Source organism: Gobio gobio (genome assembly GCF_949357685.1).
Source record: "Gobio gobio genome assembly, chromosome: 3".
Classification (NCBI taxonomy): domain Eukaryota; kingdom Metazoa; phylum Chordata; class Actinopteri; order Cypriniformes; family Gobionidae; genus Gobio; species Gobio gobio.
The window spans coordinates 51,890,866-51,908,703 of record NC_137099.1 but is presented as its reverse complement, the minus strand read 5'-3'; the positions used below and the strand labels follow the sequence as shown (position 1 = coordinate 51,908,703).

General features: G+C 38.8%; 3 protein-coding genes across 3 annotated transcripts; 2 read left to right on the top strand and 1 right to left on the bottom strand.

The window, feature by feature from the left end:
• The first annotated feature begins 2,909 nt into the window (after positions 1 to 2,909).
• On the top strand, positions 2,910 to 6,608 carry zp3c (zona pellucida glycoprotein 3c). The gene is made up of 9 exons (XM_079812043.1): positions 2,910 to 3,529; positions 3,605 to 3,714; positions 3,803 to 3,903; positions 4,499 to 4,673; positions 5,592 to 5,718; positions 5,804 to 5,892; positions 6,034 to 6,110; positions 6,196 to 6,288; positions 6,375 to 6,608. The coding sequence occupies exons 1-9, from the start codon at positions 3,023 to 3,025 to the stop codon at positions 6,506 to 6,508; spliced, it is 1,413 nt and encodes a 470-aa protein (XP_079668169.1). The 5' UTR covers positions 2,910 to 3,022; the 3' UTR covers positions 6,509 to 6,608.
• Positions 5,084 to 9,085, bottom strand: LOC307123494 (inositol 1,4,5-trisphosphate receptor-interacting protein). The gene is made up of 2 exons (XM_079812042.1): positions 8,925 to 9,085; positions 5,084 to 8,677 (listed from the first exon to the last, which is right to left on the bottom strand). The coding sequence occupies exon 2, from the start codon at positions 8,674 to 8,676 to the stop codon at positions 6,718 to 6,720; it is 1,959 nt and encodes a 652-aa protein (XP_079668168.1). The 5' UTR covers position 8,677; positions 8,925 to 9,085; the 3' UTR covers positions 5,084 to 6,717.
• Positions 9,086 to 12,364: 3,279 nt separating this feature from the next.
• calhm1b (calcium homeostasis modulator 1b) lies at positions 12,365 to 17,594 on the top strand. The gene is made up of 3 exons (XM_079812519.1): positions 12,365 to 12,457; positions 13,439 to 14,024; positions 16,059 to 17,594. Exons 2-3 carry the CDS (start codon positions 13,473 to 13,475, stop codon positions 16,731 to 16,733), a joined length of 1,227 nt encoding a protein of 408 aa, XP_079668645.1. The 5' UTR covers positions 12,365 to 12,457; positions 13,439 to 13,472; the 3' UTR covers positions 16,734 to 17,594.
• Positions 17,595 to 17,838: the final 244 nt, after the last annotated feature.

Genomic DNA, 17,838 nt, shown 5'->3' with positions numbered 1-17,838 from the left:
ATGTTAGCAGCAGATCCTTTAAGTCCTGTAAGTTGCGAGGTGAGGCCTCCATGGATCGGACTTGTTTGTTCAGCACATCCCACAGATGCGCGATTGGATTGAGATCTGGGGAATTTGGAGGCTAAGTCAACACCTCGAACTCATGCATCAATGAGCCTTGGCCGCCCATGACCCTGTCGCCGGTTCACCACTCACTGTTCCTTCCTTGGAGCACTTTTGAGAGATACTGACCACTGCAGACCGGGAACACCCCACAAGAGTTGCAGTTTTGGAGATGCTCTGACCCAGTCATCTAGCCATCACAATTTGGCCCTTGTTAAACTCACTCAAATCCTTACGCTTGCCCATTTTTCCTGCTTCTAACACATCAACTTTGAGGACACAGTGTTCACTTGCTGCCTAATATATCCCACCCACTAACAGCTGTGATGAAGAGATAATCAGTGTTATTCACTTCACCTGTCATAATGTTATGCCTGATCGTTGTGTACAAATGAGTACTGATGTAGCTGCTGCTGTTCAGGGTTGTGATATATATATATATATATATATACAGGGAGTGCAGAATTATTAGGCACATTGATTTTCTGATCATATTTATTTTCCAGGCACATTTGACCAATTCCAAACCACAGTAATCCTAATAACTACTATTGATTTAGTATTTAATAATGTATAAGTGATATATAATTGTTCATGAAGGCTGGAAATGAAAATCACCTTATATTCAGGTGTGCAGAATTATTAGGCATGTTTTCTTTTACAGATAAATTGAGCCAAAAAAGAGATTTAACTCAGACTGAAAAGTCAAAAAGTATTAAATGCCCATGAGAAGGATGCAATACTAATGCAATACTAGACATTGCAGTTAAGGCATGACCATTGGACAGTGAAATGCTCGTTGGGTCAGCAGGATCTGACAAAAACAGGTGGTGAAGAAAAGACACCTGTTAACTGCAAAAGAATTAAGAATTAAGGTGAAGAATTAAGGGTGAAACCATCAGGAACCCTTTAGTCTCCAGCGCCACCATTTTCCAGAGCTGCAACCTACCTGGAGTCTCCAGAAGTGCAAGGTGTCAGGATCTCAGAGACTTCAGTTAGGTAAAGAATCCTAAAAAATGACCCCCACTAGATAAGAATCACAAGCTGAAGTGTTGTAAAATACATGAAGAATGTTTTTTTATAGGCTTTATGGACAGATAGGTTGAGAGTGACTCTTGAAGGACCAGCACCACATCCTCTAGTACCACTGTTTGAAGAATTCATCTTCCAGAATCTGGCAGTACGTTTTGGGAGTTCATTTTTAGTCCATCTCTGCAAAACGGACGGACTAAAGGATGGACTAAAATGAACTCCCAAAACGTACTGCCAGATTCTGGAAGATGAATTCTTCAAACAGTGGTACTAGAGGATGTGGTGCTGGTCCTTCAAGAGTCACTCTCAACCTATCTGTCCATAAAGCCTATAAAAAAACCTTCTTCATGTATTTTACAACACTTCAGCTTGTGATTCTTATCTGGGGGTCATTTTTTAGGATTCTTTACCTAACTGAAGTCTCTGAGATCCTGACACCTTGCACTTCTGGAGACTCCAGGTAGGTTGCAGCTCTGGAAAATGGTGGCGCTGGAGACTAAAGGGTTCCTGATGGTTTCACCCTTAATTCTTCATCTTAATTCTTAATTATTTTGCGGTTAATAGGTGTCTTTTCTTCACCACCTGTTTTTGTCTGACCCTGCTGACCCAACGAGCATTTCACTGTCCAATGGTCATGCCTTAACTGCAATGTCTAGTATTGCATTAGTATTGCATCCTTCTCATGGGCATTTAATACTTTTTGACTTTTCAGTCTGAGTTAAATCTCTTTTTTGGCTCAATTTATCTGTAAAAGAAAACATGCCTAATAATTCTGCACACCTGAATATAAGGTGATTTTCATTTCCAGCCTTCATGAACAATTATATATCACTTATACATTATTAAATACTAAATCAATAGTAGTTATTAGGATTACTGTGGTTTGGAATTGGTCAAATGTGCCTGGAAAAAAAATATGATCAGAAAATCAACGTGCCTAATAATTCTGCACTCCCTGTATATATATATATATATGTTTGTGTGTGTGTTGCAATTTAACAAACATTCCATGTCATAAATATTTGTGGAATATAACATGTCTGACAGATTTTGATCACTAAATGGAGCATTTTGCATGTGATGACTCACACGAAAGAATGTTTATAAGTTGAGAAGAGTTTGATTTGGTCATTATGCAAATTGTAGACAATTGTACCAACTCTTTTGCATACGTGCCAAAACACATGCAATTTGCTTAAATCAATAAGAAATTCTAATCTGATGTGAACAACTAATTGTCAGAGATCTAAACTAATTGTTTTGAGAGAGAAAAAAAAGGCTCATTCGAGAATAGGAAAAACTAAAATATTGTATTTTGTGTTCAACAAAAGAAAGACATTTATACAGGTTTGATCGTGTTTCTGTTTGGGACAGAAACAAGACTTCAAACCGAAACAAGATTATTTTTCTTATTCTGAAAAATATATATATTTTCCAGAAAACAATCTTTTTTTTTTACTTATCTAGTAAATGCACCTTGAAGAATTGTTGATATTTAGACTGGAAATAAGACAAAAATACGTTTTTTGCAGTGTTTAGCCTAACACATGAAACAAAAAGGGGCAGCAGAACAAGAAAAAAAAGTCTGTAAGTGAATCATTTTGTTTAATACGGAGCCAACGTGAGCCTCAATTCGAACTTAATCATTTTTTTCCCCATCACAACTCTTTTATAAGCAGGTGTTTTGTGTTTTCTGACTCTTGCAATTCGTTTGCTAATTTGCAATACCAGCTTTATCCAGTAGACGTCAAACTCGACCTGTTTTTGATGGAGCTCCTTCAGGTTCGAGCCAATTACCAGCAGGTGTTTCTTGTCACACTGATACTATAAATGTCTTGAGATGGATGGATAGCCTCAGAAAAAGAATTAAGCACTTGAACAAAAGAAGATGTGGCTGTATTGTCTACTGGTTGTTTTTCTCAGCTCTAGTCATTTCGTATACCCTCGTGAATATGATGACACTGCCGTGGAGGAGGACTCGGACTCGATGGACAATTTCAAACCAGGCGCATCTGAAGACGGTGAAGATGTTATGCCAGGAGTCTCGAGAACAGATCGTCAGCCACTACCGTCCTCGGTACGCATATCAGCATCAATGCTCCACAAAGAACTCTTCACCCCAGCAAAGGGCAGTGGGCCGGTGCCTCCCCTTGTCAAGAAAATACTTCTGCCCGAACCCCTGGCTTCTACCAAATATAACTTCGAGTTCACTGGGCCGAAGGTTGTGGAGGTGATGTGTTTCCTGGATCGGATGCACGTGAGGGTGCTCAGACGTTTTTTTACTAACCCCAACGCACGGAAGATCCTGAAGCTGGGAACGTGTTCCGTCAACAAATTAACGAAAACTCACTTTCATTTAATGTATTTCTTGAAAGAATGTGGCATACAAAAAGAGGTGGGTGACTGTACTTTTCTTTCCTTCATCGCTTTAATGGCACTTTTGGTGACGTGATATGTCGTTTTATTTCAGGAGGATGCCGATCGTGTGCTCTACTCGAACACCCTAATCTATCAACCCGATACCGGGATGATTGTGAGGGAACTGCCGTTTACTGTGGATATTCGATGTAGCTACGCAAAGTAAGAGCGGGGTTTGACTCCTGCGTGCTACCCCCTTTTTTTATAAGCGTTAAACGTAATTGAGTTTTGTTTCTAAATTCAATTTAAGGTTCCATCGCTCATATACGGTAGGATTCTTACCCCAAATAGCAGGTGGAACCTTGTTCAAGGGCCTAACTCAAAACGCGCCCACACTTGCTGCAATGGATGGTAGGCTATGTTGTACATCTTCTGTTTGTTTCCTTGTATTTGTGTATTAGAAAATTGTGATGTTATGTACCTGTAAATTCCTTTACAATTCTAGCTGAATTTAAAATTTGTACGCATGAGGCAGTTAAAAATAACTTGCTTGCGTTTTCTGTGAGGTAATTTTACAACTGTCATTGACAACTCTCCATATGGATGCTTGTTTCCAACACAGAACAAAACATTTAAAAAGAGAACTATGACTTTCCTCACAATTGAGTTTACGCTTTGCAATTCTCTTTTCTCAATTGCGATCTAAACTCGCAGTTGTGTTTTAAAGTCTACCGTGTCAATTATTAGTCAGAATTTAGTCTTTTTTTTTTATTCTGTGGTGGAACAACCTTCCGTATCCTAAAACAGCTCATACAAATGCATTTGTATATTAATTTGAGTTTATAATGAGCTTCACATTTTTGCTACATTCACTTCTCACAGCATGTTTGAGACTGGATATATATAAACAATTTATTTATTTTTTTTAAATCCTTATTCTGTTGATTTGAGGTTAGTTTTACTGAGCTGGTAATATTACTTGTGTAAACTAATTGTTTGATTTCAGAGTCTTGGACATTGCTTCCAGCTGACCAGAGCTTTGTCCTTGGCAAACCCGTATGCTTTGAAGCTAAAGGTGCCAGCAGCAGCCCAGGAAAACGGCTGTACCTGAACAGTTGTTTTGTCACTTCCTCTCAAAGCCCTATGTCGGAGGATAAATATTCTTTGGTTGAGAATTATGGGTAAGTGATCTACACATGCTAGTTTATGAAACCCAGTAGCCTATATTTGTTTTTTTTTCCGTCTGCTAAATGCCGTTAGGGTAAGGTTGACACTGTTTATATTTACTATGCTCCTATCATAGGGCTGAACGGTTCTGGATGTAATTGACAGTTGCTGCAATCTTTTTAAACATTTAATTTTTACTGTTATATATATAATTGGTTTGAATGACTTCACTTTGTGAATCATTCAGGAGATTTTCAAAAACTGATTCAACCAGTAATGAAACAACGACAAATACATTTTAAGTAACTTGTTGTCACCTAGTGTTGCAATTGATACAATCTGTAACGCTTTGCAGAGAGACCGGATGGCTGGACCGAATGGTTGCAGTGCAAGCAAAACTCCTGTAGGCAGGCTCTCTGACGTTTCACATGGGGTTTATTATCAGCGTCATTCACACATGGGGGAGTTTGCAACACTTCACTCACTGACAGCGTTACTAAACAGAAAAATAAACGATATAGAGCAACAAAAATATAAGGCATACATGCAGTTCACAGCTTGTGCTCCATCTATGGACTGCCCACTCAGCGAGTGTGTAAAAAGTGCCTTCCACCTTTAAAGGAGCAGTACCGAATTGTACTAGTTAAAAATTGTTATTTTAAGAGTTGTTACTTTCATTTTTAATGCTACCATTGACCGTTTTTATCGGAGCTATACATTTGTCACGGATGAACAGAAATAATACTGTTGTGAAGCTGTTTCATACCTATGACACAAGAGACTTTTAAGGGTTTAAGAGACTTCAGCGAGTATGTCATTTAGGAATAAGATCACGGTGTTTGAATTGAGGTCCTCTTTTAATTAATCTTGCAGCTCTATTGTTTTACTTGGCTATGTTGTGAGTAAATTTCCATCCAACTATTTCTGTATAGATGCCTGGTGGACAGTAAGAACAGTCCTCTGACAAAGTTCTACACAAGTCCCAACAAGATGACTGTTAGACTTTGTGTGGCAGCTTTTCTGTTTAAAAACATGATTTCCTGGCCACTGTCCAAAAAGGTATAAAATGTTTTATTGGTTCATGTTTTATACATTTGTTCTCTTTAATGAAAAAAAAAAAAAAACATCCTCTATCCCTTGGTAGACTATGTATATACATTGTGAGTTGGGCTTTGGACCAGAGACTCCTACACTTGGTGCCAAGTCATGCACGTATAACGCACAAACCATGAGGTGAGTTTACAAGCACAAATTTATTCCCAATTTCTGCTCCAATGATGGGATCTCCCTGGCATATCCTGTTATTGAACCCTTTTGGTTAAGACTTTTAAATGTATCCATGAATGTGTAAGTGTAGCTGTTTGTGTGCTTTAGGTGGACTGAGCTGTATGGTGATCCCTCTGTCTGTAACTGCTGTGCCTCTCAATGTCCTGCTTCTCCAAGGGAGTCTGGTCAGTATGAATGAATCGGTTCCTAAATTAAGTTTGACTTGCTCAAATTGCTTTCTTGCTGACCAAGGTTACCCGTTTCTAACAGGTAAGGAGATGCTCACCAGTGAGTCCTGGGACTTGATGATTGGAAAAGAAACCTCACCAGCTAAGCGTAGGCCTGAGTTCCCTGTAGTTGACCGTGAGTCTGGTCAGTATGAATAGATTTGGTTCCCAAATTAAGTTTGACTTGCTCAAATTGCTTTCTTGTTTACCTGTTTCTAACAGGTAAGACGATCACTGGTGAGTCCTGGGACTCGACGATTGGAAAGGAAACACCTTTTTCACCAGATAAGCGTCTGCCTATGTTCCCTGTAGATGACCGTGACTTTGAGTTGTTCTGGGAATCAGATGATCACTAGGATGAAGTCTTTCAGATGGCAGATGTTTTAAGTTGGATCATTGGCTGATGCTGTTAGTCCATGTGGTTATGTCAAGTTAATGTGATTAAACTGGATTTACTAATTGCGTTTTACTTTTGTTTTTTTTTTTTCACCTTAAGAGTAAATATTTGAATGCATAATGAAATTGTACAAAATAAAAATGGGTTTTCAGCACATACACTCTCAAACTAAAGAACATTTCTTACTGATCCATATTCATATACCAACACTGGCATGTTTCTAATCATCTCCTGTAAGTGTCTGTTGGATTTTAAGTACAACTCACTGTTCAATAATGGCAGAAACAAGTTAATGGGCTTTCCTGTGCTAAATTCTCTGGGAAATCCAATTTCTGTAGGAATCAAAGGGTTCCCGACCAGAGCGTGGTCAAACACTTTAGCTTTGAGTTTCTGTTGGAGGAAAGCCAGCAGCTCATTTAGCCTCTCAACCATCTGCTCAGGGCCCCAAGATGAGGGGTTGTTGAGAAGACAATGCAGCAGTGCATTCTTCAAGTGGTAGCTTGTTAGTCCACATGGTCCAGTCAGGCCAGTTTGGTGTTTGTGTAGGAAGGAAAGGATCTGTAGACAACGAATATGGCACGCATTTTCTGGAAGCGTTTTGGTTACATGCTTAAGGAGGGCATTTTCATAGTGTGTAAAACATATCGGCCAATGGATATCGGAAGATATGGCAGAAAGATGGGAGATCAGATGCACCTTTGAGTCTTTAAACCTGACCACGGGAGTGAGGCTGAACAGAATGACTTGTCCTGACCTGAACCGAACTTTGAGACTTTCAGGATTTTCCCTATTCTGAAATGTTAGCGCAAACTCATATTTGTGGCTGATCTCTATCCATGCTTTCCTAATGGCTGTTTTAAACCATTTCACAACCTGCGTTTTGGCGAGATATGAGCTGTTCTCTTGGCATAGAAGGTCATTAATGTAACTTTCAGTCACATGATCATCTTTTTTGTTATCTGGATGTAGAAGGCACAGCATGTCGTCATCTTGGTTGGAATTGCTGCAAGGGCATGAGGTTGAACTGGCACCGCCTTTGACCATCTTGACTTTGCAACAGTACTGGATGGTTGAAGAACCTCTACTTTCTTTCAAAAGCTCAAACTCAAAGCTATACGGCTTTGGTGGGATGATGGGTACGTGAATGTCGCACATGGCGTTCTTTCCTGAAGCCCATTGCTCGTATAAGCTGCCAACGCCAACGAAGTCCGCAATCTCCATGTCTGAACCTGCAGTGCTCCTATTTCTCACAGTTTCCAGAAGGTCATTCACGAAACCCTCTACAAACTCACACGTTTGCCAACTGTAACTGGGTGGAACCAGGACACACTGTTTATGGAAGCTAGTTAAAGTCTTGTTATCAATATTAGAGGCTCCGGAGAGGTTCAGGCATCGCAGCGTCTTCCTTTGGAGTTTGGAGCCCTTCTTCAGGAACTTTTTCAAAACACGAAACAATGAAATCAAGGAGAGCATCTTCCACAGGTACCAGCTGAAGGTGTCCTCTTGATCACTAGATTGTTTCCCTTGAGTTGTCGTCAACTTTTGGCTTGAAGTTGGTATTTTTTGGTCGACGAGTAAACCCTGATCAACTTGATGTTCACGATGGGTGTGAATCCGGCCGTTTTGTGGCTTTTCCGGCTGTGTCGCATCCCCCTGTGATGCGTTCTGGTCCACAGTAGACCCTGACTGGTCCACATTGACTTCATGTGTTAGGCTTGCCTTTGGCATATGCAATGACCATTTGTCTTTGTCAATATCCATTATTTCCTGGTCATCTGGTGCAAATGCCTTTTGGCGGAAGTCATTTTGCTCTCCCACTGGGGACATTTGTTCCTCGTGCAGCACTGTGGTCTTGACACTTGGCGTAATTTGTTGAACATCTGACGTGTCCCCCTCTCGTGTTGGCACCCTGTGATGACTCTGTGGCACTTCCTGATTTGAATGTAGCAGTTCCATGGCAACAGCTTGCTCCTGTTGTTCTAGCTTTGCCCCCTCCTCCAGAAGAACATGCTCATGGTCTTGCATGCTCACCGTGATCCTGTCATCTTGGTCATGAACGACATTGTGATCTTTTGAGAGCAGCAGACTGACAACAACGACGAACACCTTTAGAAACGTCTCCTCCATCCTGTGAATGAAAAAAAGTGACTTCCTCGTCACAAAGCTGTATTTTCTCTATTAAAGTATTTGAAATTCCATAAGCTATATCAAAATAGACAATGAAGAATAAAGTAACTATTGAGTAGCGAGATGCTTAATAATATATTGCTGCTCTATAGTTCCGGTCACACTTGTGTATGTCATTCTCAAATATTATTTCATTTACATTATCCTTATTGCTTTGTGCACATCTTTAATATATTTAAATAACTTACCTCTCAATATCCCACAGAAAACGGTCTCGATGTCTCCGTGTAAAGCTGAAGAGAGAAATTGGCTGAAAATGTTTTTGCAAGGCTCTGTTCGGTTTTTTGCTTCTCACACAGGATGTACACTGTCAGAGTTTGAGTTTGACAACACACTTCCTGAATACTATGCTGTCGTACAACCCCTTCCTCTTTTATATATATACACCAGTGACATACCTCAACATGCAAAGATATATGCAAGTTTCAATTGCTCTGTATCAACCAAAATATGTAGTGTGAATCACTCAGTCATTGAAATAAAACATTGTTGCTTAGTAAATGATAGATAAACAGGGCTGTTGAATTCCAGAACTTAGAAGAGACTCCAATTCAAATTGTTTTTGGAATCAATGGTTGGATCCAATCATCAAAGGTGAACAAATTTTTCTTGAAATAAAAAGGTAGATCTCATAATAAAGAATGCAATACATACTATAATTTTCACCACCGTGATTGGTAGAACGAATCACAAGATACATTGTCTTTAATGTGCTTGACCAGTGTGATCTCATGCGAATACTTGCATATTTTTCCTTAAAATTATAGTTCTACTGCACGTACATTTATTTACGTTTTTATACACACCGAAATGTATACTATAGACATATTGACAGCATTAAAATGTAAAATATTTATGTATTAACAACTTTACCGATGTTCTAGTTTGTACGTATTCCTATTTATGAATATTAAAATCGTGGCATTAATGTTTTTACTCTATTGTATTCAATTGTCATATCAATGACATGTTTTCAGTCGCATTTATTAAATGCAGGTTACTCATAGGCTATACTTAATAAGAAATAACAACATTTTGCTCTGTTCGTGACTTCTTCTGCAAACTCGTTTCAGAGGATTACATAATGTTAAACAAGACTACACCTTAAAATTAATAACAGTTCTTTAATCGTTTAACCATTTTTAAATATTTTGTTTGTTTGCCGTGACACAAAAGGCGTTTTCTCCTATAGCCTACAAGTAGGGGTTCTCAACCCTGGTCCTCGAGGCCCACTGTCCTACAGAGTTTAGCTCCAACATTGATCAAGCTCACCTGCCTGTAGCTTTCTAGTAATCCTGAAGAGCTTAATTAGCTGGCTCAGGTGTGTTCGATTATAGGGTTGGAGCTAAACTCTGCAGGACAGTGGGCCTCGAGGACCAGGGTTGAGAATGCCTGGCCTACAGCGACTGCCAATAGAACCATAAAATACACCAAAACACAACATACATTCACAAAAGACGTACGTTTTATTTGCTCGCTGTAATACAATACGTTTACTAGGAACAGATCCAAATTCAGGCCTTTATCCAGCGATCTTCATCTCCATTCTCAGCCGTAAACAATGTCAAATCCCGCGCTCGTTATGATGAATTCAAATAAAAAAAATTGCACCCTCAAGAAGTAGTACAACATTTTACGGCAGTGATATCAAACGCTCATTGGCTCTTGCCTGCTTCGTCACAGATTGCGACATGCCGTGTTTCAGTCGATGTACATTTGAAATTGGGAAGTGCTTGCCTTCACGGAGTAAAGCCGGATTAAAATGTTCATGGATTAATAATTTAAAGACTAATTTAATTTAAAGATTATGATTTGACTTTTTAAACTTTAGTTAGAGAGTAATGTTGCTGTTTGAGAATAAACAACATCTGCATAGTTACAACGCTCGAAGTTCAAAGCAAAGGGAGATATTTTCTTTTAAAGAAATTGCTTTTTAAGGACTACAACAAACGGCTGTCAGGGACTACACAAGCTTCCTCCCCTAACCCTGAAATTTAAATAAACCCCACCAACAACACAACAAAGAGACAACAACACAACAAGTGAGATTATCATGACAGAATATGCTTGTCAATGACTTGAAGATAGTTAACTCCACATACATAAATTCATCAACATAACCATTCAGAAACGCCCTGTTTCATTCTACATATTGGCACTTCTTCTTGAGTCTCTTCATCATTGACTCCAGTTTGAACATAAAAGGCTAAACAGTTTCATTGCCTGTCTGCATGCGGTTATCAGAGCTGCTAACTGGAGTTCTTGAAGCTCCGCCAGGTCAAAAACTGCACGTTTTTGCTCACCCTCAAAAAGTGACAATTTTAACTATGCCATAAGAAAGGATCTGTGGGGTATTTTGAGCTAAAACTTCACACACACACACACACACACACACACACACACACACACACACACACACACACACACACACACACACACACACACACACACACACACACACACACACACACACACACACACACACACACACACACACACACAACACACACAACACACACAACACACACACACACACACACACACACACACACACACACACACACACACACTCTGGGGACATCATAGACTTATTTTGCATCTTGTAAAAAGGGGCAATCAACCACCCCTTTAAATTCTGCTCTGTACCTCATACAAAACAATAATATACCGCCAGAGAGGATTAGTGGCTCAAAATATCTTTGAAATGCTAGATTGTTACTAAAATTGTCATTTCCCTACATATCTTTAAAGAATGTCGGTAACCAGACAGTTTGACGGTAGCCATTGTCTTGGAAGTCAATGGCAAAAGTCAACTGGTTTATTATCAACATTCTTTAAAATATCTTCTTTTGTGTACAACACAAGGAAGAAACTCATACTGCAGGTTTGGAACAACTTGGCTGAGTAAATGATGTAAATGATGACAAAAAATGTCATTTTTTGGTGAACTATCCCTTTAAGAAACGAGTCAGGTTGATCAATATAATAATTATGATCCTTTAGCTATCATCCTTTTAAAAACGTGGTTTAAATTAGTGATGCGCTGTTTTTGAACAAATCTTTTGAGTAAAAAAAACAAGAGTTTTGAGTCACCAACATGGTATCATAACATGGTAGCACAGGTATAATGATGCTACCAACACAGTATGAAGTAGTGAACAAATATGAGTCTTTTTGGTGTACAGATTCAAGTCACTGAGGTGAATCTGGGATGTGTCGTAGATTAGGTAATGAACATGGCCTTTGTTATGTCAGGGCAGGCCCTTCAATAGAGATGATTACTAGTGGAATTGAATCCAACCAAGGAGAAGAATCGATTCCAAAGCTCAGGAATGCATTTTATAAGCAGACAGATGCATACTATATGGTATTTACTGCCACATAGCAAGTGTAGTTTAAACTTCTTAAGTTTTGATTTAATTCATTAATAACACAGCAGCGTTCGTCAAACTTCAAAAGTTTTCCAGCAAATGCACTGTAACCCAAAGTCCCACAAAAGATTCGATTTGAATAGGGTGAGGCAATACCTTTGCATGACTCCGAGCCACACGGCCTGTTACCATGGTATCACCAGGTATGTAAATACATGTAATCTGCTATGTGTACTTCAAGTAACACAAAGACTTTTGCACACTGAAACGGAAATCATTCCGTTTAGATGGGCAAACATACGGATCAATCACATTGAACTGGGAACCGGTTGCATCACGTGGGGAATAAGGTGTGTATGTCGTTTTGCGTGTGACAGAGAGACAGTACGAGGACGGAAGCTTATAACACAAATCCTTTGCTTTGACAGGTGAATTATAATTGTTTTCAGTTGAGTTCACAGAGACGGATTAATATTTGGCTGAGTTCTGTAAGTAGACTGAGCTGGATATCTCTGACTGACTGTAATCCATGTTTTTCTACGTGTGTTTTTCTGTAGGCTACAATGCTATATTTAATACTGTTTTTAATCATTTAGTAAGCAAATGTAACACTTGGTCTTATGTACAGTTCTTCAGTGCAAATATTTAGGCCTGAATTTAAGATTTATGTTTGAATGGGATAAAAAAGTCCATTCATTTGGATTGCAGTTTTTAAATACACAATAATCAGGTTATGTCATCAATAAATCCAATTTCTTACTCGTATACATTTACGTGTCACGGCAAGCCATATTTTAGCCATGTTCATACTTTTTAACTGAATAAATTTCATTGTTTTCACAATTAACAGATTTATGCTGATTCTAAGCTATTTGATTAGTATGATTAGGCCCTATTTAAATAAAATCAGATAGATGCAAATTATTATATTAATAAACTATGCCATATCATTTGAAAGTGCAGATATCTTACCGTTTCATTTATAGCCTTTGATGACTGACAAATATGCATCGCATAAAGAGTTTGTGTATGTTAAAACTCTGTGATCCAAATGGATGGAAATGTAATATGCATATCAAATACATCTTAAATTTAGGCCTAAATATTTTTTGACAAAATTTTTTTAGTAGTTGTCCTTTTCATAATTCTATGAATTCCAAATGGATATTATACATATTTTCCCCATTAAACATCCACTTATGGAAGTAAAATAGGTTTTAAATGCATTTCATGTTGACTTTAAGGGTTCAATTTTATATATATAAAAGCTTTTATGAAAGACATTCTGCATGTGAAATATCAATGTTGATCTAAATTGTCTTCTCTCGCAGGTTAATATCGGGATAGACCAACCAACATATCAATATGGATAAGTTCCGTATGATGGCCCAGATCCTCCAGTCCAACCAAGAGTCTTTTATGAACGGCATTTGTGGCATCATGGCCCTGGCTAGCGCTCAGCTCTACACGTCTTTTGAATTCAACTGCCCCTGTATCCCTGAATATAACTACTCCTATGGGATCAGTATGCTGGTTATTCCACCGATATGGTTCTTCTTTTTGGGTTTTATACTGAACAACAATGTCTCAATGCTGGCGGAGGAGTGGAATCGGCCAATGGGACAGCGGAGGAAGGACTTTACGGTCATGCGCTACATGTGTGTGTCCATATCCCAGCGATCGCTCATCGCGCCAGCGGTTTGGATCTCAGTGACTCTAATGGATGGTAAAAGTTTCCTGTGTGCTTACAGTATGGACCTGGATATGGCAGAGTTTGGCAAAAATGTAAGTGCATATGGACTGTCTCAAGAGGAACTCTTACGAATGCTGGCCAAAATTCCATGTAAGCACATATATGATGGCCAAAAAATTCTATCGAGAGAGGCCGCCTCCAGATACATACGCTGCATATCACAGGTACTGTATGCTGATCTGCTTATTGCAGTATTTGCCACTGTATGCTTGTGTTTATTTATTCAAAGTAGTAGTAAGAGTCCATTAAAAATGGTATTTTCCATGTTTCAATGCTGTCTGAACTCAGAAAAGTACTTAGAAGTAGCCCTCGTTTCGTCTACAGTCCTCGTTTCCGCCAAAATTACCCAGAACAATTTGTCCAAGGAACTCTTTTCCCCCCAGACCTGCTGCTGTCTGCGTTTCCATCGGAGTATGAGGTCTCTATTGAACAAAAGTGGGTGTTTCTAAATTTGTGGGCGTTTTCAAACTGATGGGTGTTTATAAATCACGCAAGGAAAATGATCTCCTTCACCCGACCCCACCCCTAAACCCTACCCACACTGTGATATGGGCAAATCAGGTAACGATTAGTCGATTAGTCCGGTGACGTAGGACTGCGCGCGACTTTCCAGAGCCCACTGGATTTCGTCCTCCGCAAATAAACTTAATAAAGCCTGAACCTCGTCGTCGGCCCATCGGCCGTATTCTTTAAACTCCATTGTTGATTTGAATAGCAAACAACTCTTACTGCACGCACCGCAACAGACTTTTAGGTTGAAATAAAATGCTGCGTGAGCTCAACCAATCGGCATGTTCAGCGACCAAGTCCCACCCCCGAAAGTTCCTGAACTTTAAAAAAGTACTACCTCACGAGCAGGGCTGTTTTGAGGGGGAAATCTTTACCCGGAACTTTATTTAGACCCTGGTTCCTGCGGTCGAAACACACAGAGTACCACCCTAAATTCACTAGTTCCTGGGGAAAGTTCCCACGGTGGAAACACAGACGAGTACCGGTGAAGATTAGTCCAGTGACGTAGGACTGAACGCCACTGTCCAGTTCCTGCTTTCGTCCTCTAAATATAAGCTTAATAAAGCCTGAACCTCCTCGTCGGTCCATCAGTCAGATTTTTTAAAACTCCATTTTTGATTCGAATAGCAATCAAAATGCTGCGTGAGCTCAACCAATCAGCATGTTCAGCGCCCAAGTCCGATCCCCGGAAGTTCATGAACTTTGAAAAAGTACTACCTCACGAGCAGGGACTTTCTGAGGGGGATTTTTTAGACCTTGATCCCAGCGGTCGAAACCACCAAGTACAACCCCAAAGTCCCTATTTCCTGAGGAAAGTTCCTGCAGTGGAAACACGGCTTACGTGTGAACAAAGTCATAATCATACTACTCATAATCCAAAGGAGAGCACCTTGGGTCAAAAAACTATGACCTTAAAACAGGTCATAAAAAAACCTATAAACTTTACCTAATATATAATATTAAAAAAGATTCAATATGATCTAAAACTAAAGATACTGGGGGGAAATTTTTTTTATAAAACTGTAATAATATCACAATGATGAGACCGTGATCAGATTATGTTTTTACCATAGAAACGATGGAAAATACCATGGAATATGTAGATACATTTATCACTGTACCAACCTGAAAATATTGCAATACTCCAAAATAATAATAATAATAATATATATATCATTGTGGGCAAACAGAGCAAACTAATGCTGCCTTCACATGCTATCGGAAATGTCCTACTTTTCACTTCTGAAGTCTAGATTAAGAGCTCATCGCATTCAAATTTTGACCTGAGAGGGCGTTCATGTCCAAGGAAACTAGTATTTACGATAATTCTGATAGCAAGTGAAGGCAGCATAAGGCTCCTGAAAATGTGGACGCTAAATTTAGCACTCTGTACCAGCATAAAACTAGTCTTAGACAAATGTACTAAAATTGGAGTGCTTAATGCCATTGTACAATATACCCCAAGTTTCACAGGCAAGGCCTAGTCCCAGACAAAAATGCATGTTTGAGCTATTTTAACTAAAACAACTTGCACTGATGTATCTTAAAAAATGTCAGTGCCATCGTTTTGTCATTGTTTGTCTTAATCTAAGCCCTGTCTGTGAAACCAGGCCAAAATATCATACGTTAAGATGAAAACACTAATGTTACTAATTCATATTTGTTTGTCTATATTCTAAATGTTCCAGGCTTTTGGATGGTTGTTCTTGTTGATCATCACGATCATTGCATTTTTGATCAGAGCCATCCGGCCCTGCTACACCCAGGCCGCCTTCCTCAAAACCAAATACTGGTCTCACTACGTCGACACGGAGCGCAAGATGTTTGATGAGACTTGCACAGAACATGCCAAAAGTTTCGCCAAGGTTTGCATCAAGCAGTACTTTGAGGGTATTAGCGGGGAGATTCAGAGCTCCGATGATCACTGCGGAGGTGATAGTGATGATGATGATGACGATAAACCCAAAAGCGAAGAAGACAAACTGTTGGGGGTTCGTCGCCAGGACACCATGAACAAGGTGCTGTGGGACTGGCACACATGCAAACCTGCCCTGAGTCTAAGAAAGTGTGAACATGCTAGCACTATACAAAAAGGAGATTGTAGCATGAATGCTGACAATAATCAAGATGGACATGCCTGTGATAACACCGACCTTAGTGCGGGACAAAAAGGCTTTAAAAGCGGTTATGTGAATGCTGGCCTTGATGCTGGCCAAAGCGATTCAGGCAGGGGATATGATAATGCTAGCTTTAGTGTGGACCAAAATGGTTTTACAAAAAGACATAGCAAAGCAAGCACGAGCCAAAATGGATTCACGAATGGTGGCGTTCCTTCTTCATGCAGTGCTGAAAAGAAAGCATAGGCAGTGTATTATAGTAAGGAGTCTGAGATATATCTTTGTCAGGCCTGACTAGAAATCCTGCTATATTGCTTTATATATTGTCTTAACAATTAAAATACATTGACTATTGTATTTTCTATTACATATTACTTATCACATTATCAAACCAAAGCTATAAATGGTCTAGTTTAGTGCCACCTTTTAGAGTGCAAAATATATCTGTCAGTAAAAGTCTTGACTTCATGTGACAAATAAAACTCAGCACAAGATTTTGAATAGAACGCTGTTTCACTTTGTGCCACCAGAGGCCACTATACAGCACATCTCACCACAGCGACCTTTTACATTCTGTAACCCTTTTCACACCAAGAACTAAGGTCCTGTCCCAAATGTTACATTTGTTATTTTCATATTCTATTTTTCAATTTGCGGTTGATGTACACTTTTGCAGAGCCCAGCAGATTTCTACTCAACAGTCAAAGCAGTGTTACATCACAAATGTGCGGATTTGTAGAAAGACCGCAAGTGTTTAGGGTGCCATTTGGGACAGGGCCTAAGGCGCTCTTAACACACATTTAATTCCATATATACATACATACCTAAACAAAACAATCTCTAAATTTGAACAAATGTGTAATCATTTGTACTAATACAACAACTAAAAAGTACTGCACAAAAAATAGGCTACTAACAAATCTACATTTGTAAAAATAAAAGGCATGTTAAAACATAAAAAAAGCCATTTAAATATGATCATGATCAAGGACTTGAAGGAACCTCTGTTAATATTTATTTATTTAGTAATATTTTGAACTAGCTTTTATTTGTATTTATTTCTCATTTTAATTTTAATAAAGGTTTAATAAAGTTTTTAGAAATGTTGTTTTTGTCATTTTTTATTCTTTTATTTTATTTGTTTTTCAGTTTTAATTTTTACTCACTTTATTTATTTGTCAGAAATATATATTTGTTTTTTAAGTGTACATTTTTCAATTTATATTTTTATTTTACTTTAGTTCAATTACCGAAAAAAATATTTTTAATAGTTAACAATAACAACTCTGGAAGTGTTTTCAGACCTATAGATAATTTGCTTTGTTCCGAAACAGGGACTTAATTTGTTACA

Bases quoted from the DNA above. Each gene is read 5' to 3' on its own strand.
- calhm1b (XM_079812519.1), top strand. From the start codon at position 13,473: ATGGATAAGTTCCGTATGATGGCCCAGATCCTCCAGTCCAACCAAGAG. The intron at 14,025-16,058 runs GTACTGTATGCT...TAAATGTTCCAG, and splicing joins ACATACGCTGCATATCACAG to GCTTTTGGATGGTTGTTCTT.
- LOC307123494 (XM_079812042.1), bottom strand. From the start codon at position 8,676: ATGGAGGAGACGTTTCTAAAGGTGTTCGTCGTTGTTGTCAGTCTGCTG.
- zp3c (XM_079812043.1), top strand. From the start codon at position 3,023: ATGTGGCTGTATTGTCTACTGGTTGTTTTTCTCAGCTCTAGTCATTTC. The intron at 3,530-3,604 runs GTGGGTGACTGT...GTTTTATTTCAG, and splicing joins AATGTGGCATACAAAAAGAG to GAGGATGCCGATCGTGTGCT. The intron at 5,893-6,033 runs GTGAGTTTACAA...TGTGTGCTTTAG, and splicing joins TATAACGCACAAACCATGAG to GTGGACTGAGCTGTATGGTG.